Genomic DNA, 23,892 nt, shown 5'->3' with positions numbered 1-23,892 from the left:
TGCTGGGCTCAATCCCAGGACCCTGGGAGGTGAAGGCAGAGCCTAACTGACAGCCACCCAGACACCCCTCAGGACATTTCTTTTCATTTATCATTTGGGCTTGTTATTTGGAGAAAAATCTGTATCTCATTTCACAGGCCTTACTACATACACTTCTTCCTACTGTGTAGAGTATTTTCCTCTAAAAAAAAAATTCCCAAGTGCTTCATTTAACAAAAATAATCAACTAAGAATATTTTGTTTTCTTGTTTTAATAATTCTTAAATTGAAATAATTGTGTTTTTTTTTTCCCCCAAAGATTTTATTTATTTATTTGATAGAGATCACAAGTAGGCAGAGAGGCAGGCAGAGAGAGGGGAGGAAGCAGGCTTTCTGCTGAGCAGAGAGCTCGATGTGGGGCTCGATCCCAGGACCCTGGGATCAGGACCCGAGCTGAAGGCAGAGGCTTTAACCCACTGAGCTACCCAGCCACCCTGAAATAACTCTTCAGGCTTAATTATTGAAGTGCATCAGTGGCCTTCCACCTGGCCTCCATCTCCCTTCTTTGCCTGCCTCCCCCACCAACAAAAACATTTCAGAAGAACACTTGATAAATGATAGACCCTTTTTAAAAGGAAAGCTTGAGTGTTTAGTTGTTTGCTAATAAAACTTTTTAAAAAAATAAATCCTAAATCCTCGGTCCATATTTCAGAATCCCTCAATCTCAGACACATAACACAGCTTGGGTATTTGGTTATTTCTGTGAATTGCTTTTGTAACTAACCAGAATTGAGATGGAATGGGGATCAGACAGATCATCCAAAGACATACCAAAGTTTTTGTTTACTCCTGTTTATTTCAGTGTGTATCTAAAAGAGCTTTAAAAGGAGCTGGTTATGTGGTTATGACTCCTAAAACTATGGGTACCAGTCTACTTGGTATTAATAATGTTTTTCTTATTGATACTGTTTGTGATGCTTTTGTGATGATTTGTAGTTGGATTCTTAACACTTGCCCATTGGGATTTAGTTTCTATATTCATTGACTTTTTAGTCTCTCTCTAATGGGACACCATAAAAGAATACCAGATGTTCTGGTGAAACTGTCTCTTGGTTTGGATATTTTAAATTTCTTCTAAGGTGGGTATTTACTGCCAGCTACATTTTTGCGACATGTAAGCTCTAGAACTGTTCCTTTATTGAGATGTTTTTCATCATGAGAATCAAAATTTATCTCACCTGCATTTATTGGACTTCTGCCTCTCAGTATTTATTACTGCTCTCAGGGATGGGTCTTCATAGAAGAGCTGTCAGGAAATATGAGCTTGTTTTTAATTAATCTTAATGATTTACAAAATTATTATTCTTGAATCCTGACCCTGGATTTTTGTGAAATTTACATCTTCTTTGCAGTAGTTTGAATTCAAAGTCAACTTGCTGGCTTAGAACTTCCCATTTATCACAGAAGAAATCCCCTTTAACTTCCCATAGGGCAGAGTATTGTGGGTTGATGCATATTGAGCTACTTGTGTTCTTAGTATCAAATAGTGGTCATGGTAAATGCTCGAAACTTCCCCAGCAGGGAAACATATACATGCAAAGGCGCAAAACAGAAGGGTGGGTGCCTTACCTTAAATTTTAGGATGTGTCCTTCATTGTGTAGGATTCCATCATTTTATAGTGGGGAGAGTTTGTTATATTTTCTACTTAAAAGTTGATTTAAAAAAAATGCTTCCCTCCCCTCAATTTTGGAATGAGTGTTGCCAAGAGGGTAAAAGGAGGTGTTGTAGAGGCCTTGTTAAATAACTGAGCTATTTTGTGTATGTGTTTTTTTTTTCCATTTTCTTTTTTCTAATTAACATATAATGTATTCTATGTGTTTTTTACACTTGAAATGCATGCTAGTGCCAAGAATGGAGGTAGATCGAGGAGGTCTTCCCCAGAGCCCTCCTGTCTGGCTTGATCATGTACTATCAAGTTGTTGGGGGTGGGGTGGAGCAGAGAATTCTGTTTTAATGGTTCCTTGTTACAGCCCTAAACAAAGCTGTGTCAATTCCCTTGGCTTTACAGACTATTGCCCAGAAGAAAAGATGTTTGGTTTTCACAAGCCAAAGATGTACCGAAGTATAGAGGGCTGCTGTATTTGCAGAGCGAAGTCCTCCAGTTCTCGATTCACTGACAGTAAACGCTATGAAAAGGACTTCCAGAGCTGTTTTGGGTAAGATCATCTGATGTTTTTACCATTCTTAAGTTGAAAAAGATAACAGCTTACGAAATATTTCCAAGCAAGGCAGGCAGTTGGAGTAATGTGCTAATAAATTAAATCACTGCATTCTCATCTAGGCTGTTTTAAGGTTCTTGCTTTGAAAACGGATCAAACAATACCACTTACTCTTTTCCAGATTATAAGGAACTACTAAATTGGAAGCCCCTTAGTTATACCAAACTAACTCTTGTATTTAACTTCAATATATAGAGAGAGACTTTAGTCTTATTTTCTCTTACTAGTGGTTGTTCTCCGAGTTTTCTGTTCTTTGCGTTGTTTTTCTAAATTATGGAAATGGATTTTAACTCAGCCTCCTGAGGATAATAATAGGACTTAATGTTCTGCCCTGAAGTCTGTCAGGGTATGTTTCATTTTATGATTCTGTTCTTCATTTATCTTTTTTTTTTTTTTTTTTTTAAATATTTCTTCATTTATTTTGAGGGAGGGTAAGAGAGGATCTCTCTAGGAGACTCCCCACTGAGCGCACGCAGTTGGTGGGACTCCCATCTTGCAGCCCTGAGATCATGACCTGAGCTGAAATTAAGAGTTGGATTTCAGGGGCGTCTGGATGGCTTAGTCATTAGGTATCTGCCTTCTGCTCAGGTCATGGTCCTGAGGTCCTGGGATTGAGCCCTGCATCAGGCTCTCTGCTCAGCATGGAGCCTGCTTCTCCCTCTCCTGTTCCCCCTGCCTGTATTCCCTCTCCCTCTCTCACTCCATCAAATAAATAAATAAAATCTTTAAAAAAAAAAAAAAAAAAGAAGAAGAGTTGGATTTCAACTGACTGAGCCATTGGGGTGCCCCTCATTTATCTCTTGAAAATAAACCTCTGGTTAATAAAATGGAATTTACTTTCTGACAAGTGCTTGGATAAAATACTCACTGTTGAACCATTTCCCACGTTAGAAGTTATTTTTACCACTTCTCTTTTTTTATCAAAATATTTACTGAATTTTTATTTGTTAATCCTGAATTTTGTAATATTTTCAAGGTTGTCAAAGAGTTTCTCCTGACCTTGCCTTTTTAAATTACATTTTTCTCCTAATGTTTCTAACGGTATACAAGATAAACGTTACCGGTATTTTTTGGGTATGTATTTATAATAGTGCACTAAATGAAAGTTGTTCAAAGACAGAATTTTAAAAGAGCTTGGTGGCTAGTCCTATAGATTCCGCCCCCCTCATGCAGATACAGTCATTTTTGAAAAAATTACAGTGCCTCCAGTTATGTGTCTAAAACTAGAATATCGTGATACATTAGTTTACTTAAAAGGTGGCATTTTGTTTTTTCTGGAAGTACCTACACACTTGAAAAAGATTAATTGGACTACATTGTTTGAAGCCATGGTGACCAGGATCTCCTCTAGGTCTTAAATTTTACTATTACTTAACTATTAAAATGTTATTTTAGAATGACTAAATTGCAGTACATAGAATGAATGGTTCCTTGGATCAAGGAGTTAATTATATTTATACAATGTAACAATGGAACTGGATCACCCAGGACAATTAGAAATTACATCTGTAAAGTATAATTTGGTGTATTTTTTTCTAAAAGAAGTGTAATTGCATGAATTCTTCCTTCCCTCCCCAACATTTTGTTATTTAAGTAATCTCTCTACCCATTGTGGGGCTCGAACTTATAACCTTGAGAGCAAAAGTTCTGTGCTCTACCAACTGAGCCAGCCAGGTGCTCCTGCATGACTTCTTTAATGTAAATGATGAAATTAACAAAGGTTTGGTTGTTTTCTTATCAGGTTGCATGAGACTCGTTCAGGAGACATCTGTAATGCCTGTGTCCTGCTTGTGAAAAGATGGAAGAAACTGCCAGCAGGATCAAAAAAAAACTGGAATCATGTTAGTTCATCTTTTCTCTTTCTGTTATACCTTTAAAGTAACATTAGTTTTTCCCCAATTTAGGAAATAGTATGTCCCTCAGATGGAAAGTGGAAAAACTAAAGAAAAACACCAGTTACTGCTCAGATATAATTACTTAACATTTTGTCATTTTTAGAAGCAGAATAGCTTGGTGTAACATTTCTCTAAGGCTATATCCAGTATCCTCATTTTGGACATTCGCTGTGTACGTTCTCGTGTTTTAGGTTTAATACATTCCTCCAGTTAATTAGACACAGGTTGTTTTTTAAACTCTTAGGATAACATTTATCCTAACTCACTGTGGTACCATCATGAGCACAGTAGGGTTTAGAATTACTGGATTTGAATCCTGCCATTACCACTTACTAATTGTGAACTCTGGGCAAGTTACATTTACTTATAAAGTGCAAGGATAATAGCTATCTTATAGCTCTTGTGAGAACCGAATGAGATTATATGTATAAAGTCTAACACATAGTGATTAATTATGGGGAAGCTGTTATTCTCTGTACTTAGATCTAGTTGAGATCATACTGGTATGTAAATGTGTGTTGTATTTGCTCATTGTCACTGGTTTTCAATGACCAGAACGACACTGTTAAGTCTTATTTAATTCTCTCTCTTTTTAAAAAAATATTTTATCTATTTATTTGACACAGAGAGAGAGAGATCACAAGTAGGCAGAGAGGCGCAGGCAGTGGGATGGGGAGAAGCAGGCTCCTCGCTGAGCAGAGAGCCCGATGTGGGGCTTCATTCCAGGACCCTGAGACCATGATCTGAGCTGAAGGCAAAGGCTTAACCCACTGAGCCACCCAGGTGCCCCTAATTCTTCTATATGCTAGCTTTCAGAACATTTATGGCATTTATACAAAATCTTTTTTTAAGGAGGCGTTTATTCTTTATCTTTTTTCCTGACACTAGCCTTACATTGTCATTTGGTGACCATGTTACATTATTAGGTTTTTGTGAGTCTTAAATTTTATAAAAAAGTGAGTTTTCTTTAGCTTTATTTAGAGATGATCCAAATTGTGATTTTGAAGGTGATGGCAAACTTTTTAAGGGTAGAAATGTGCAAATAGCAAGTGTGACTCAATTCATGAGAAGTGATACCATGCAGGGCTGAACCAGCGACCGTGCTAGGTGGTGTAAGAATATACCATTGCCATCCTGTAAGTGACCTCAGGGATTAAAGCATGTAATGGAAAAAAGGATAAAGCATAGGTGTGAAAACCTTGATTTGAGTCTTGTACCCCTCCTTACCCATTTTTTTCCCATTTACTTACTAGCTTAGTGAAATATAAGAAAAGATAATTTCTCCTGTTTTCCTTCACCCTAAATTGGAGTAACAAAAATAGTCCCCTTACTACTATGTAGTGAGGGTAAAATCAAAAGTGTATGAAAGTTTTTTAAACCATAAAACACTGTCTCATAGGAATGTTAGTTATTACTAGGCTTGATTTTCTTTAACCTCCTAGGTCATTCTTGCTGTATATAAATCTATTTCAATTTTTTGTACATGGTATTTTTTAATACCATGTGATGATTAAAAGTCCATGTGGACTCTCAAATACTCTGAATAGAAAGCTGGTTCTCAATTTTGGCTCCTTCAAATAGGCATTTATCTGAACTGAAGGAATAAAAGAGGTATCGTTTTTTTTAAATGGTATTAAATATTCAGTATTTTCTTCCAGGTGGTAGATGCAAGGGCAGGACCCAGTCTGAAGACTACATTGAAACCAAAGAAAGTGAAAACTCTATCTGGAAACAGGATAAAAAGCAACCAGATCAGTAAACTACAGAAGGAATTTAAACGTCACAGTAAGTTTGATATTGAAATATAGGTACTTATGAATCGTTGTTTTTTATTTTTGTCTGGGGGTGGCATATGGTATGTATAGGTTTGCTAAATTTATTTTAAAAACGTGTTTGAGGGTGTTGTGTACTATAGAGCTATTTCTGTGGACTTGTGGAACTATAATTTTGATGTCATCAAAGTACTTTGACCAGCTACTTCTTCAGAATGTGTGGAGACCCCTCTGACCACTCAGATCTCATTATTACTATCTGACACTTTCTAGAAAGTGGTTTTTCAAGCTTGTTCGCTTGTTTTTTATGCATAAAGAAATTGAGTTCTAGAGATGTGCAGAAAAGGTATGTAAATAATTAGTGGACGATATGACACTAAGGCCCAGGTTTTAGGAAGGTAACTTCAGAAATCATAACTCACAGAATGCAGTAAAGCTAGCCTTAGGACTTGAGGTTTCTGGGGCAGTGTGTGTTATGTGTGATGGAATAGGAAAGGAATGACAAACTAATATGGGCTTATACACTTTTTTTTTTTAAGAGATAGGGAGACAGCAAGAGAGGGAACACAAGCAGGGAGAGTAGGAGAGGGAAAAGCAGGGTCCCTGCTGAGCAAGAATCTCCATGTGGGACTCTGTCCCAAGGCCCCAGGATCATGACCTCAGCTGAAGACAGATGCTTAACTGACTGAGCCACCCAGGTGCTCCAGTGCTTGTTCTAGAATAATGGTAAAAGATAGTTAAATATACTGATAAGGTAGAGTAAGGAAAAGAGAACTGTCATCTCTTGGACATTTTGGTGTATGTACCAAGCATTTTACATACATAGCCATCTCAATGATTTGTTTTAGAGATTAGAATATGAAGTAGAGTGGTGATTTAACCTTAACCCAGGTCACTTAGTAACAATGATAGAGATGAATTCAACCTCTGGTTTGTCTTTTTTTTTTTTTTTTTTAAAGATTACCGTTGTAATCATTTTTTTTTTTTTTTTAAGATTTTATTTATTCGACAGAGAGAGATCACAAGTAGGCAGAGAGGCAGGCAGAGAGAGAGAGAGGAGGAAGCAGGCTCTCCAACAAGGAGAGAGCCCGATGCGGGGCTCGATCCTAGGACCCTGGGATCATGACCTGAGCCGAAGGCAGAGGCTTTAACCCTCTGAGCCACCCAGGCGCCCCAAACCTCTGGTTTGTCTTGACTTCAAAGCCCTGTGATCTTTGAGTAATACCACCCTGCTCTCTAGGGTGGTATAATCAATACTCACAACTTTGAAGTCTTTGCAGTTCTTCTGCTGACTCTCTGCTTTTTTTAAGTAGATGTTACTAGCCTATAGTTACTCTGATGATAGATTTATTTAATCTTCAACTAAAATATTGTAATACTTTGTAGTAAAATATTTAGGTATTATCAGATATGTGTATATTTAAATTATCTGTGTTCTTTTCTTTTATTTAAAACATTTTTTCCTCTAAGTTTTGACTTAAATTCCAGTTAACATACAGTGTAATATTTGTTTCAGGAGTAGAATTTTGTGATTTATTACTTACATATGATACATACGTACATATGATAAAGAACAATGCTCTGTCCAATACCTGCCCTCCTGAATACCCATCTCCCATTTAGCCCATTCTCCCCCCCCCCCCCCCAACCACCACCCTTAAGTAATGCCTAGTTTGTTACTTAGGTTAAGAGTTAAGAGTCTTTTTTCTGGTTTGCCTCACTCCCACCCCCATGTTCATCTCTTTTATTTCTTAAGTTCCACATATAAGTGAAATCATATGGTATTTGTCTTTCTCTGACTAACCTATTTTGGTTAGCATAATGCTCTACTATAGCTCTATCCACATGATTGCAAACCTTCTTTTGAAAGTCTCGTTCTTTAGGGTTGTGTAATATTCCTGCACATTTTGAGTGCACGCACATACATGCACACCCACCACCCCCCATCTTTATTCATTTATTTATATAGATGGACACTTGGGTTGCTTCCGTATCTTGGCCATTGTGTATAATGCTACAGTAAACATAGGGATGCGTACATCTTTTCAAATTAGTGTTTTCATTTTCATTTGGTAAAAATGCAGTAGTGGAATTACTGGATCACATATTTCTATTTTTAAATTTTTGAGGGAACCTCCATACTGTTTTCTGCAGTGGTTGTACCAGTTTGCATTCCCATCAACAGTGCACAAGGGTTCCCTTTTTCTTCACAGCCTTATGAACACTTGTTATTTTTTGTCCTTTTCCTCTTTCTTTTGGAAAAATGTCTATTAAGGTCCTCTGTCCATTTTGTAACTGGATTGTTTGTTTATGTATGTTCCCTTCTTAATCAGCTATCACCTGGGGAAAAGCAAAAGACTGACTCTACCCTCCATTCTTACTAAGTTTTAATGAACATTTGGGAAATAGCTATTTTCTTCTACCACTTGAAGGTTAAAGGAATTGATTATTCATATGTATATTCTTAGCTCCTCCCTATAATTATGGGGAAAGTGATACCTGACTCAGTTTTGCCTTACCTAAGGGAATATGTCCGTTGTAATTTTAGATTTATATTATAAAGCTGTGTTGTGGAGGGAGGGATTGAAGACTGAAAATAAGTCCCTTTGAAAAAGGTGTGTGGGCTTTGTAGGCTTAGACTGAAATGGGGTTTTCCCATGTGCATTGTGAATTGTCAGCACCTGTGTGCAACATCACAGTTTTGAGTTACTTGAATTTATATACATCACCCACTAAATGGTGTTCCCACCTCTGGTTATATATTGCTTCCATGCATCTTGCATGTGCCTGACCTTTATTTTTCTTTCTGAGATAGGCTTTCTTTTGTGTGGTATACTGGAAAGACATTAGACCTAGAGCTTGAAGATCTGGATTTGAGTTACTATTCTTGAAACTTAACAAATATGTGACCCTTGTGGTACTTAACATTGAACTATATTGTTCTAATCTGAGAAATGGGGATAATCAAGTTAAAAGGGGTTTTATAAAACAAAACAAATTCCTATATAATTGTTATTCCTTTTTTTTTTTTAAATCCTTAAAATCTACAGTGAATTCTGGTTGCTGTGGAATAAAGTTGAAAATCCCTAGTGAGCCTCTTGGAAGTCTTATTTTAGGCAAAGAATATTTGGGCTGAATCAGTTCCCTTTCTGTGCATAGTGTGTTCTGCTTCTACTACTTTGCTCATCATCCCTACCTACCCCATGCTAACTAATTACTCCTTTGTGCCTTTTCAAATCCCACAATTTTTAAGATTTTAAAAATTGTAATTTCTTTGAAGAATTTCCAGCCCTGCATTCTAGAAGAGAATTTTCTTCCTTACAGCATTTTTATATAGTTAGTTGTATCCTAGTATCCCAAGTGGTAGATTAAACCATATGAAATTGCCATTTTTATGGGTAGAAAATGATCTAATAAACTGCAGCTTCAAATGTTTGTTAGATATTAAGTACTTCCTAGGATGTGAGTTTTCTTCGCCAGCGTTGAGCTGATTGCTGCTGCTAATTGTTTGGGAAGCCTTTTAAAAACATTCCAGGAGACTTATTTCTTAAAGCCTGCTGTTCTTGAGGATTTTGTAGGTAAACTTTTGTTAATACAAAGCACCGTAAGCTCTAGTCATAGGTTTTTTTTCAGTCTTTCTTGCCATGTAGGAAACGACATGGGGTTTGATATGTAATATATACATCCTTAATAAATATTGATTGGGTAGGGCACCTGGGTGGTGCAGTGGGATATGTGTCAGACTCTTGGTTTTTCCTTGGGTTGTGATCTCAGGGTCAGGAGATGGAGGCTCCAGTTGGAGTCTGCTTGAGACCCTTTCTCCCTCCCCCTATCCCCCATCCCCTACTTGCATGCTCTCATTCTCTCACATAAATAAATAAATCTTTAAAAACGATTAATTTGAAATGAAACAAGATGGGATCGGAGGGAGACAAACCATAAGAGACTCTTAATCTCACAAAACAAACTGAGGGTTGCCTGGTGGAGGGGGGTAGGGAGAGGGTGGTGGGGTTATGGACACTGGGGAGGGTATTTGCTATAATGAGTGCTGTGAAATGTATAAACTTGGCAATTCACAGACCTGTACCCCTGGGGCTAATAATACATTATATGTTAATAAAAAAATTTAAGAAATTAAAAAAAAAGATTTATTTGGTTCTTTGAATTAGATGAGTGCTCTATCCACCTTTATGGGGAGTGGGGAATGTAGTAAGCTCAACCCTTATTTGTGAAATTGGTGTCACTGGAGAATAGCAATATGAAAGCCTTAGAGCATGGTGATCATCAATCAAAAGGTTTACTTTCTGGCTTGTAAATTTGACTTGTCTTTTAAGGGCAAAAATAATAAGTCATGTTTAGCTTGTATCTGATGAATTGCCTTTTGAAATTAAGATCTGTTGTTTTTCCTTTATAGGTAAGGTATTTTCCTTTGGTTGCTTTTAAGATTTTTTTCCTCTGTCTTAAGCTTTAAGAAATTAAATTCTTGGGGCGCCTGGGTGGCTCAGTAGGTTAAAGCCTCTGCTTTCCCCTCAGGTAATGATCCCAGGGTCCTGGGATCGAGCCCCGCATTGGGCTCTCTGCTCCGCAGGGAGCCTGCTTCCTCCTCTCTCTCTCTGTCTGCCTCTCTGCCTACATGTGATTTCTGTCAAATAAATAAATAAAATCTTTAAAAAAAAAAAGAAATTAAATTCTTAGTATTGATTGCTTTGAGTACATCCTGTTTGGAATTTTTTTCAGCTTCTTGGAATATATTGGTTTATGTCTCTTGCCAAATTTGGCAAATTCTCAGCCTTTATATATCTTTGAGTACATTTTCACCTCCGCCCTCTCTCTCTTTCCAGGACTACAGTGACACAAATGCAGATTTTTGGTTATAGTCCCAGAGGTCTCTAAGTCTCTATTCAGTTTTGTCTGTGTTGTTCAGGTTGGGTAATTTCTGGTGTTCTTTCTTCCAGTTCATTGATTGTTTCCTCTCTCCCCTCCATTCTGCTGTTAAGCACATCCACTGAGTTTTTTATTTCATTTGTTGCCCCCCCCCGGGTCAAATTTCAGTTCCACTTCGTTCTTCTTTGTAGCTTTTGTTTATTTTTTAAACTGAGATCTATTCACAGAGACTCTTTTTTCATTTGTTTCAGTCATGTTCATGATGGCTTACTGAAGCATTTTTGTCAATAGTTGTTAAAATCTTGGTTAGTTAATTCTAACATCTCTGTCATTTTGGTGCTAGTATATGCTTACCTTTTCTTTAAGTTTGAGATCTTGGTTCTAGATATGGGGGCTTTTAAAGATTTTATTTATTTATTTGAGACAGAAATCACAAGTAGAGAGGCAGGCAGAGAGAGAGAGGGGAAGCAGGCTTCCCGCTGAGCAGAGAGCCTGATGCGGGGCTCGATCCATGACCCGAGCTGAAGGCAGAGGCTTTAACCCACTGAGCCACCCAGGTGCCCCTGGGGGCTTTTAAATTACTAAATTATTTCATTCATTCTTTCTTTTTTTCTTAATTAATTAATTATTATTTTTTATTTTTTAAAGTAAACTGTGCCGTGGGTATAGAACTTAGAAGTCATGACCCCAGGATCAAGAATAGAGTGCTCTACTAACTAAGCTCTACCAAAGGTGCCCCTGTAAGGGATTTTTTTTTTTTTAAAGATTTATTTATTTGAGAGAGACAGAGAGTGCACACAAGCAGGGGAAAGGGCAGAGAGAAAGAGAGAGAGAAATCCTCACGTAGACTGCCTGCTGAGCACAAAGCCTGACATGGGGCTTGATCGCAGGACCCTGAAATCATGACCTGAGCTGGAATCAAGAGACACTTAACTGATTGAGCCACCTGATGTCCCTCTTTTTTTCTCTTTCTTTTCTTTTCTTTTCTTTTCATTTCCTTTTCTTTCTTTCTTTTTTTCTTTCTTTCTTTCTCTCTTTCTCTCGTAGTTTCCATGCCTGGGATGGAGCCCCAAATGGGATCCAGACCCACGGCCCTGAGATCAAGACCTGAGCAGAAATCATAAGTCGGGCACTTAACCGGCAGAGCTGCCCAGGCACCCCTGAGACATTTTTTTAAAATTGAAACCTGTGGAATTTAAGAAACAAAACAGAGAACATAGAGGAAGGAAAGGAAAAATAAAATCAGATGAAAATAGAGAGTGAGGCAAACCATTAATAGACTTTTAACTCTAGGGAACAAACTTGTGGGGGAAGGTGGGGAGGTGGGTGGGAGGATGGGTAACTGGGTGATGGGGCATTAATAAGGAGGGCACTTAAATGAGCACTGGGTGTTATATTCACCTGATAAATCACTGAATTCTACCTCAGAAACTAATAATACAGTATATGTTAATTGAATTTAAATAAAAATAAATTGAAACCTGGACATTTAAAAATTATGTTATGGATCTTCTTATTTAAACCTTTGATTTTACTGGCTTTTTTGGACACCCCTATAGCAGAAGTGTTAAAAGTTACTGCCTAAAATAAAAAATAAAATAGGCAAAAAAAAAAAAAAAAAAAAAAAAAAAGTTACTGCCTAGTGGTGTTAAAAGCCAGCCCCCCCGCCCCCAGCTCCACTGACACCTGAGGTGGAAGGAGCTCCTTATTGCAATGGGATGGGGGTGGAAGTTAAAGCTCCCAAATGGTAGGGGTATTCATTCCTGGTGGGCCATGGTGAAAGTCCTGACTCTTAACATGCTTCCCTTTGACAGTGCGGTAGAGTTGTAGGTTTCATACCAATCTTAATGAAGATAGAAATTTTAGGCTTCCTACTTGGCCTGTGCTGGGGTGGGTGCAATTGGGCCTCTTTTTTCTGTGGTGCTTGAATAGAGTGATTATTGTCTAATAAAAGTTTCCTGTCTTTATTAGGCTGCCACTTCCTCCTGACCTTTTGTTTAAAGAGCAGGGTTTTGTTGGCACTTTTTTTTGAGGGGGGTAGTCTATACCTATTGGCATTCCTGGGTTGCTGGCTTTTCTGTCTTCAAGACTGTGATTTATGAGGCAAAAAGAAAACCCATGAAAACTAGGGAACTCACTACTACATCTTTCCTTGGGTTAAGCTCTCTAACTGTTGTCAGCTTTCAGAGTCTTTAGGTTTGTTTTGTATGTAATATCCAGGGTTTTTAGTTGTACTTTATTAGTAGGAAGAATGGGGCAAGGTGTCTATTCTTATCTTCCTGGAGGCTTATGTCCTCATTTTCTTTCAAAAACACTTTAGTACAAATGTCTTCAAATACTAGTAGTAAATAGAAAATAAATTCTTTTTTTATTTTTTACTAATTCATTCACAGTTTTTATGCTGAACCTTAGTTGCATATAATGAAATTATACTTTTTTTTTGTCTTTATTACAGATTCTGATGCTCACAGTACCACCTCAAGTGCCTCCCCAGCTCAGTCTCCTTGCTATAGTAACCAGTCAGATGATGGCTCAGATACAGAGATGGCCTCTGGCTCTAACAGAACGCCAGTTTTTTCCTTTTTAGATCTCACATACTGGAAAAGGTAAAAGCAACAAAATATCTCTATAACCAGCATACCTTCTTAATTACAGGCAATGGTTTCCCACTTCCTTAGCAATTAAATGGCATTTGGCAAACAGCTGGTAGCACACATGGTTGGAGGTGGATTAAGCAAGAATTGAGCTGAGAGTTGGGATTTTGTGTGCTTTCCTATTAAAATTGATGTGAAATAAAAATCACATTAGGGAACCTAAATTTCCTATAATGGAATAGACTAGTGTGACTGCTCTCTGACTAGTTCTCTCACTGAAAAAAGTAAAAGCTAGAAACACATGTTCTTTTTAAGTCTTTAAAAATAGCATTCATAAGTAAATTAATAGGAATAATCAGAGACCAAACTGCTAAGTGTATGTGGGACCCCCAAAGTCAAGGAAGAGAGAATAGACCAGGAAAGAATAGTCAAAGAGAAAGTGATTAAGGATTTTTCTTTTTCACAGATTTGGGAAGACTAACGAAAGTGAGATAATAAGCGTTTATCTCATGATAGAGAAAATTCTCACATAGATGGCTTATTATTACAGTGAAACTATGGAACATACAAAACATCTTTAAGCAGTGAGGGGAAAAAAGACATTATTTTCAAAGGAACAGCAAACATGCAAAGCTGAGTTCTCAGCATGAACAAAGGAAATTAAAAAAACAATAGATTAATATCCTTAATGGACCAAGGGTTAGTAACTCTCAACCTAGAATTATATGTATCAAAAGTTTCCTTTGTGTGGGGCACCTGGATGGTTCAGTTGGAAGAGCATGGGACTCTTGATCTTGAGGGTATGACTTTGAGCCCTATGTTGGATATGGAGATTACTTAAAATAAATGAACTTTAAAAAAAAACTATCTTCTATGAATAAGGGCATAAGACTTTTTTTTTTTTTTTTAAAAGATTTTATTTATTTATTTGACAGAGATCACAGGTAGGTAGAGAGGCAGGCAGGTGGGGATGGGAAGCAGGCTCCCCACCTAGCAGAGAGCCCGATGTGGGCCAGGACCCTGAGATCATGACCTGAGCTGAAGGGAGAGGTTCAACCCACTGAGTTACCCAGGTGCTCCAAGACTTTTTGACTGGGAAAAAAAATTTGAGAATTAGCTGCCAAGTTGACCTTAAACATGGGAGTTCTACAGGTAGAAAAAGATCCAAGATTAAAATTCTGAGGGTAGATAAAGTAGCAAACATTTAGGTAGATTTAAACAAACACTGACTGCTTGAAATAAGAGTAGTTGTGGGAGTGAAAAGAGAGAAAGAATTACAAGACAACTGTATCATTTAAGTCTAGACAATAAAAGTGATAGGAGTTAAGGTATCCTAGCATCCTTTGCAATGTTAAGAATAAATACATTGAATAACTTTGTGACTAGATGAACCATGTCACCACTAAAAGAATAGGTAGAGTGAAAACCTCCATAGTCAAAAAGGGGAGGGCAGAATGCTTAAAAATTACTGAAATATACCTAACAAAACAAGATGAAAGTAGAAAACCTCTATATATTTGTAAATTAAGAAACCATGAGTCCAAAGGAGAAAGTATGATATAAATGAGAAAATTTTTATAAATAAAGAGTAACTGAAAAATAACACGAATCAGAACATATGGTATGAAGTTTAAAAGAGTTGGAGGGAAAGTTAATGCCTTTATTTATTTATTTATTTATTTATTTAAGATTTTATTTATTTATTTGACAGAGACCTTGTGTAAGAGAGCACAGAGCACGTGCACAAGCAGGGAGAGCAGGAGGGGGAGAAGCAGGTCTTCCTCCTGAGCTGGGACCCTGATGTGGGGCTGGATCCCAGGACCCTAGGATCATGACGTGAGCTGAAGATGCTTAGCTGACTGAGCCACCCAGGCGCCCCAAGTTAATGTCTTTAATGCTTAGAAAAGAAAGACTAAAAATAAATGAAATGATATGTATCCAGTTTAAAGATTAATGAAGCCCACTACAAAGAAAAATAAAAGCAAGGAGGTCTTGAAGATAAGAGTAGAAACAGGGAATAGAAAACCAGTATGCGGGCACCTGGGTGGCTCAGTGGGTTAAGCCGCTGCCTTCGGCTCAGGTCATGATCTCAGGGTCCTGGGATCAAGTCCCGCATCGGGCTCTCTGCTCAGCAGGGAGCCTGCTTCCTCCTCTCTCTCTCTGCCTGCCTCTCTGTCTACTTGTGATTTCTCTCTGTCAAATAAATAAATAAAATCTTTAAAAAAAAAAAAAAAAAAAAAAGAAAACCAGTATGCAGTGAATAGGATCAGTAAGGATAAGAGTTGGATCTTGAAAAAGACTTGACCAAAAAAAAAAACTGCTAGAGATGAAACACATAAAGAAAAGAAAGATAATACACATAAGTATCTTGGATAAAAAAAGGGAGATTAGCTATAAATAAAACAAATTTTAGGAACTCTTGGGTAGTTCAGTCTGTTAAGCATCTGCCTTCAGCTCAGGTCCCAGGGTCCTGGGATCAAGTCCCCACATTGGGCTCCTTGCTCAGCAGGGAGCCTGCTTCTCCCTCTTCCTGCTGTTCCCTCTGCTTGTGTTCTCTCTCTGTTCCTCACTCTGTTCCTCACTCTGACAAATAAATTAAAAAAAAAATCTAAAAGTCAGTAGGACATTACAAATATCTGTATGCCATTAAATTGAACATATAGGTGAAGTGGATACATTAATAGAAAAAGTATACCTAAATTGTCTCAAGAAAAAAATAGAAAACCTGTATAGTCTTAAAATAAGTTGATTGATTGGTCAGTCTTCCCTTCATAAACCCCAGGTACATTTAGGCAAGTTCTGCCAGACATTCTAGAAACAAATGATTCTGATCTTGCATTGGCTTTTTTAGATTATGAGTAAAAGAGAGCATAGGCTCCAAGCATTCTATGAAGCTGACATAACTTCAAAACCAAAAGAGTATATCATGACCAGAGTAGATTTATTCTAGGGATATAAGATTTAAACATTAAAAATCAACTGATAGAAATTTGTCACATTGACAGTTTATAAAGGAGGGGGAAAATGCTTATCATCTTAGCAGTACTTTGAAGATGCTTGATAAATTTGAATGTTTCTTCAAAGTTTAGAAGAAAACCCTAAGTAAATAGGAATACAAGGGAACCACATGGATAGATAATTGTCATTTACAGGTCAACATGAACATGTTTCCATTTCTGTATCCCAGTAGCATAATATAGAAAACATTTAGGTACGCATTGATGCGTGTAGCATATTTGTAGTAGAGGAAGTTACAGAAAAGGAGAGTGGATAAATAAGTTGTGGTATGTTTAACTGGTAGAATACTATACATAAAATACAATAAAAGCTATAACAATAGGTATGAACCTCAATGTTGAGCAAAAAAAATTGTGTCATAGAGTGTGATTCCATATATGTGTTTCTTTTAAATAGGAGATAACCAAGCAGTATATGTTGAGATGCAGTTGTGGTAAAACTATGAAGTGTAAAGGAAAAAGGCAGTGATCAGCTTAAAATGAGGGCGGAGAGAATGAGATGGGGTAGGGTGGGATTGGAGAGGGACATACAGGGGTACGTCATTATTTTTTTCCATAGATTATGTGATCCATGGATGTTTTGTTGTACTGTCTTTTTTTTTTTTTTTTTTTTAAGATTTTATTTACTTATTTGACAGACAGAGATCACAAGTAGGCAGAGAGGCAGGCAGAGAGAGAGAGAGGAGAAAGCAGGCTCCCTGCTGAGCAGAGAGCCCGATGTGGGGCTCGATCCCAGGCCCCTGGGATCATGACCTGAGCCGAAGGCGGAGGCTTTAACCCACTGAGCCACCCAGGCACCCCTGTACTGTCATTTTTTTATGGTTTATGTATATTTGATTATATTTACCAGTTGTATTTTGATTATATTTACCAGTTGTATCCGCCTGTTTATGATGGCTGTTTGTTTTTTTTCCCCTCCAAGAGTCAGTGATTTTTAAAGGAAACAGTTCGTAATGTTAGGAGCAGCTTCTGAACCTGACTGCTGTCTCTAAGAATGACTCCCGACCCCCTTAATATTTAATAAGCTTCCAGTGTGACATTTAAGGGGCCTGGGTAATTCACATAACTTAGCTAATGGGGGGGGTCTCTCTAGGAGCCTTTCAGTTGGAAAGTTCGCTCTCATCCTGTACTTATAAGGATGTTATAAGGATGTAGATTTTTTTCCCCTTTGTTTTCTTGTACTAATAGTTTTCTACCTTATTAATCTATTTCTCTCCCATTTTTTTCTTTTAGACAGAAAATATGTTGTGGGATTATCTATAAAGGCCGTTTTGGGGAAGTCCTCATCGACACGCACCTATTCAAGCCTTGCTGCAGCAATAAGAAAACAGCTGCTGAGAAGCCGGAGGAGCAGGGGCCAGAGCCTCTGCCCATCTCCACTCAGGAGTGGTGACTGAGGATTAGGTAGAAGGGGAACAAAAGTGATTTAAATTTTGCAAAGAAAACAAAGCAACAAAACCCTCCTATTTTTAACTTGGATACCTGCTATTCTGCCAAAAGACAATTTCTAGAGTAGTTTTGAATGGGTTGTTACTTCTCCAGTTCCACAAACTCTGAAGCCAGTGTCTAGCTTACTAAAAGAAAAAAAAAGTGTATATAATATTTAAGATGCTGAGTATCTCATAGGAAAGCTGAATGCTGCTGTAAAGTGCTCTTTAAGTCTTTTTTTTTTTTTTTTCTTAATCCCCTTCTAATGAATGAAACTAGGGGAATTTCAGGGGACAGAGATGGGATTTGTTGTATGATAAACGTATGTAGTTTTAGTCTTTCTATATTGAGAAGCAGTGGTTGGGGCATTTTTTAAGATGGCTGGCTATACTTGTTTCCTACATGATAATAAATTTGTCATAACTCAGTAACATGGACTTGCCCCTAGAGGTAGTTGTTAATAATTTTGCAATAATAAGGTCTTGCCAAGGTTCTGATGATTCAAACCTGTACTACTGAATATGAAGCAGGACAGACTGAGCTCTCTGGTGCAAATACCTTGAAGGAGTAATTTCTAAATATACAGAGAGGTAATTTGACTGTATATGTTGCATCCTCTGTCACCTCCCTCCATATTGATATTTGATAAAGATTTTAATCTATACTGAAACTTCTAAAACAGAATCAAAGCTCCTCTGGGGAAATGTCAAGTTTTAGGATGAGCAATCCTAAAGGAATAGTACCAAAGCATTACCACATGGTAGAGATCACATTCTATTAAAAAGGTTAAATTATCTGAAAAAATGTGCAAGTCTTCAGGATGGCACACACAAATAAACAAAGGTTAATGCTTCTTGGGGCACATTTCTTAGAGGGCTTGCCTAGTGTGTAAATAATTGACTTTTGTTTGTGTTACATGACTGGTGACTTCATTGAAAATCTGCACAATTCAGTTTTAGCTCTGGATTACTTCAGTTGACCTTTGTGAAGGTTTTATCTGTGTAGAGTGGTTGTTTGACTTGTTTTAATCTATTAGGGTTTTGGGTTTCTTTTCACTATATTAAAGTAAAATTCTACTAAAAGAAAAGAGGTGTGTGTTAATGCTGAGTGGGTTGGTTTAGGTTTGGCTTCTTGTAGTCAGGCATTGTGAACCTTGAGATACTCAATGATAAATCCTGAACATGGAGCTCTTCAGTTCTAAAGTCTTCTTTTGAAAGCCTTTTATTTGAACCCAAACCAAAGTACTCTCATTGCCTCTTTTCTAAATGTTCAGGAAGAACATACCACCAGTTCAGACTTTTCATCATAAGGGAGGATCATTTGCCTGCCTTATAGTAACATAACTCAGTGCTTATTTTTAAAACTGGATTTTTAAAATTGGATAGTATAAATAACAGTAAGGAGTGAGCCACTTTTTATGGGCACCCTATAGTTTTATAGTTCTTAATCTAAACTTAAAATTTTATATTTCTTCCTTATGGCAAAAACTACAAGCCACCATATGCACAGACTACACAGTGAGTTGGGTTGGCTCTCCCACAGCCTTTGAGGTGTATTACAAGAGTCCCAGCCATTATCATCTTCCTCCTGTTATTTTGAAATGGTTTTTTTTTTTTTTTTGTACATTTTGGCTACAGTGTTGGTGGTAGAATATACTATAATATGGATCATCTCTACTTCTGTATTTATTTATTTATTACTAGACCTCAACCACAGTCTTCTTTTTCCCCTTCCACCTCTTTGCCTGTAGGATGTACTGTATGTAGTCATGCACTTTGTATTAATATATTAGAAATCTACAAATCTGTTTTGTACTTTTTATACTGTTGGATACTTATAATCAAAACTTTTACTTAGGGTATTGAATAAATCTAGTCTTACTAGAAAATAAAAGAAGTTGTTTCGTGGCTTTGTTCTTAGTTAAGAAAAACTAATGTTTTTGGCCTTCCCAGATACTCAGTTTAACTCTGTAAGTTTTTATAATAAGCCATGAAGAAAAAACTCCTCTTTACTGAGAGATACTTTAAAATACAAGACATTGTAACTGACATGATCAATAATTAACTTTAGTAGGTAAGATGATTTTAATAATGAAGAACGAAATTTCTCCAGTGGTTGGTTTATTCCTTTTTTTTCCTTATTTCTTTTCTGCGCTTCTGTTTTGTATTTTATTTTTATTTTGTCATACTATTTTTTTTTAAATGTCTCCAATGTTTTAATGTCTATGATGTGGTTTTACTGTTAACTGTCTGTTGGCATAGTGGGAATCCTCATTGAGACTTTAAAGAAATTATAACAACTCATTATAGGGAAAGGTGGATTTTGGCATTGGAGTCAGATAATGGTCTCTAATTTCTGGCTTTGCCTCTTTATTAGCCATTTGAGTCACTTGGCCTTTGTGAGCCTCCAGACTTCCTGTAAAATAATTTACAGAATTATTTACTTAACAGAATTAATGAGGGATCTAAGGGTTGTGATACATATCAACTTTTTTTTTTTTTTAATGATTTTATTTATTTGAGGGGCACCTAGGTGGCTCAGTGGGTTAAGCCTCTGCCTTCAGCTCAGGTCATGATCTCAGGGTCCTGGGATCGAGCCCCGCATCTTGTTTCTGCTCAGCGGAAACGAGCCTGCTTCCTCCTCTCTCTCTGCTTGCCGCTCTGCCTACTTGTGATCTCTCTCTGTCAAATAGATAAATCTTTTAAAAAATAGATTTTATTTACTTGAGAGAGCAGGGGTATGGCGGGGGTGCAGAGGGAGAGGGGGAAGCAGACTCCTGCTGAGCAGGGAACCCTATGCGGGGGCTCTCCATGGGACCCGATCCAAGGATCCTGAGGTCATGAAGCCGAAGGCAGGTGCTCAACTAACTTGAGCCACTCAGGTGCTGCCATATCAAAGTTTTAAGAACAGGTGATTAGTTGGGAAAGATGAATCCTGTGGGCCAAACTTTCTAAGCTACAGTTAAGGGTTTTTTTGTTTTGTTTTGTTTTGTTTTTAAGATTTTATGTGCTCATTTGAGAGGGGGAGAGAGAGAGAGAGCACGCAGAATGGAGAGGGAGAAATTGACTCCCTGCTGAGCCGGGAGCTCGACTGTGGGGTTTAATTCCAGGACTCTGAGATCACAACCCCAGTGGAAGGCAGATACCTGACCATCGGAGCCATCTAGGCACCCCGTACAGTTAAGGTTTAAATTAGATTTAGAGTGGTCCAGATGATTTGCCAACACCTAATCTAATACTGTGATGTTACCAAGTTAACCTGAAATTAAACTCGAGTTGTTGGCAGAAATCATTTCCTGTGACTTCAGGATGGAGAATCCAGATTCCTTAACTGGCTGCAGGGCTTCTGGGTTCCTTGCCACCCAGTTCTTGTGATGTGGCTGCTTGCTGCATCAAGCCCACAGGTCTCCAGAGCCAGTTTGTTAGTGAGTCCAAGTCTCCTCGGGTCCTGCCAACATTCAGATGAAGATGACACAATGAACACCACGAGGTGGGGTGTGGGGCTCATGTGGGACATCTTAGAAGTGTTTGCCGCGGCACCTCATTTTCTTTTCTGACTGAATCACTTGAAAATTAGGCCTCTTTGCCCTACATTACAAGTGCTTTCTGTAGCAAGTTAAAAAAGTTCCCCTACTGTGGGTCAGGCACTTTTAAACATTGTTTAAACAACTTTGCAAAGTTAAACAACAACAACAACAAAAACCTGTTCACAGGTGAGTGGAGGTGCCAGGAGGTCTTTTGTAACTTAAATGAAACCAACTTTGCTGATTCCAAAGTCTTTCCTCACTGAATTGGCCCCGTCCCTGCTATAGCAATGGTATTGTCTTAACCTGTCTTTGGAGGTGGTCACCTTGTTCTGTTTTGAAGGCTGAAATGAGAGGCAAGTGTTACCCTTGCTGAGAGGTTGGCTGATGCAGTCTAAATCAGTTGATCAAGTTTTGTTTCTCAGTTGTGGTGTACCTATTCATATACTGTCTTTCTGTGTAGTGAAACAACTGGATATTCTAAAAATAAATGAAGGTAGCAAGAGCCCATGGCTTGCTCTGCAGTGAAGGATGGAAGATGTCTGGGGATCCTCTTGACTCAGCATTTCTGTAACAGTTTCCTACTGCTCCAGATTAGCATTGGGGTACTCTGGCAATCATTTCTGTGTGATGTTCAGTGAACTGAGAAGGGAGGAAAATGCCAAATTGGATCAAAGATAATTTCACAGGCTTATATTCTCAAAGAAAGGGATCTGAGGGTTCTAACAATTTCTCGAATTGTAGAGTTTGGTTACTCATTGTGATCATGAGAATGCTTTAGGTTTCAGATATCTTGCACCCTAGTTAGAAGCTGCTTTTTATTGTATGTCGAGTTAGGGGGTCTTGGACATACTTAGTTGCAGGCTTCAGTGTAAAAGAGCTTAATCTTGTAGTTTAGAGAACTGGAAAGATTTTGGCAAAGCCTGTCCTTTGTTTCAGTCTTGAAAGGGGGGGGGGGGATAATTTGCTCCATTTTAGAACTTCAGTTGTCTAAGCTCAGCTTACATTAGCTTTAACATTGCCTGGGGTTTTTGTTTTTGCTTTTTTATAGTTATAAGAAAGAGCAGTTGTTTTAAATATCAAAAATTAAGACTCAAAATTCTCAAGATTATTCAGCAAGTCATCGATCAGTAGGATTAAAATAGGAACCTGAACAATTATGTCTTCCCCACACATAACCTTTTTAAGATAACAAGTGTATTCTTTGCCTCCAACCACCTTTACGATCCACTCCGATGTTGATTCTGTGCCTATCCAGGGACCACTGATAGCTTTCTCATGGGGCATTCCAAAGCCCTCAGTTTTTTCATTCAGCCCCTCAGTTGCACTTGATACAATGGATAGTATCTTCAAATATTCTTGGCTGATAACACTGCAACTTCTAGGTTTTCCCGCCTCAGATGCCCTCTGGTCCAGGGTCATCTTCGGCCCTCTTCCTGGGCCATCTCCACTTCCCACCACCCCAGATACTATCTAAAAATATGTTGGCATCTCTCAAGTCTATCTCCAGAGCTTTTTATCAGGGTGCTGGCAGGAAGTAGATGACTTACTGAAAATGTATAATTTGAGGAAAACTTAATAAAGGGACTTAAGCGGTGCACAGGGTGTAGGGAAACCTGAGTAGAATGCAGTTCTCAGGCCCGGTAACACTAGGACTAGTAATCTTGGGGTGCTGTTACCACCTTTAGGTCTGAAAGTTTGAAGGGAGGAAGTGGTTAATGGAACCAGGAGGCCCACTGTAGAAAGGGTGGGAGATTGCGGGAAACAGCAGGAATATACATTCCTGTCACTCTCCAGATTGACCAACTCCATCATTAGTGCCTTAACACATACTGTTTGTCCCCTGACCCATTTCTCCACCACCTTCCAGCTAGGCATCACCTACTCTCACTTCAGGTTTTCGCTCAGGCACTACATGGAGAAGCCTTCGAGTCCAGCCACCGTACCGCCGCATCACTCATAATTAAATGCTGAGTAGGTTCTGTGAAAGCTGGAACTATGGCTTTTCTCACCACTATCGCTTCCAGAGTCTAGCACAGTGATTACTATTGTGTCAATATCACAATACATATTTATATTATAATTGTGTATTTTCAGAAGTTCATAGGAGAGTTGAATATATGCTAATGGTCTGTATTTAAAAAATATTTTAGGGGTGCCTGGGTGGCTCAGTGGGTTGGGCCTCTGCCTTTAGCTCGTTGCATGATCTTCGGGTCTTGGGAACGAGCCCTGCTTCGGGCTCTCTGCTCAGCGTGGAGCCTCCTTCCTCCTCTCTCTCTGCCTGCCTCTCTGCCTACTTGTGATCTCTCTCTGTGTCAAATAAATAAAATCTTAAAAAAAAAATTTATTTTAGACCCTAAGTGGGGAAGGGGGAGGGATGGAAGGTGAGGGAGAAACAGACCGAATAGGGAGGCTGATGCCTGATGCAGGGCTGGATCCTAGCACCTGGAAATCATGACCCGAGTCCAAGGCAGAGGCCCAACCCACTGAGCCACCCAGGTGCTCTTATGCTAATGATCT

The 23,892-nt window shown here is 38.3% G+C and overlaps 1 protein-coding gene across 3 annotated transcripts in view; it reads left to right on the top strand.

The window, feature by feature from the left end:
- SINHCAF (SIN3-HDAC complex associated factor) overlaps window positions 1-19,745 on the top strand; it is a 32,057-nt gene extending 12,312 nt beyond the window's left edge. For all 3 annotated transcript variants that reach the window (XM_059185886.1, XM_059185887.1, XM_059185888.1), the window contains exons 2-6: window positions 2,049-2,196; window positions 4,001-4,100; window positions 5,813-5,939; window positions 13,266-13,416; window positions 17,655-19,745. In XM_059185886.1, the coding sequence (XP_059041869.1) occupies window positions 2,069-2,196; window positions 4,001-4,100; window positions 5,813-5,939; window positions 13,266-13,416; window positions 17,655-17,814 (666 nt within the window). In that variant the 5' untranslated portion in view covers window positions 2,049-2,068 and the 3' untranslated portion in view covers window positions 17,815-19,745. The remainder of the gene's footprint in view (window positions 1-2,048; window positions 2,197-4,000; window positions 4,101-5,812; window positions 5,940-13,265; window positions 13,417-17,654) is intronic.
- The last annotated feature ends 4,147 nt before the right edge of the window (window positions 19,746-23,892 follow it).

Source organism: Mustela lutreola, chromosome 8 (assembly GCF_030435805.1).
Source record: "Mustela lutreola isolate mMusLut2 chromosome 8, mMusLut2.pri, whole genome shotgun sequence".
NCBI classification, from domain to species: Eukaryota; Metazoa; Chordata; class Mammalia; order Carnivora; family Mustelidae; genus Mustela; species Mustela lutreola.
Note: the sequence above shows the minus strand (reverse complement) of the source record. Positions and strands in the feature narration are given on the sequence as shown.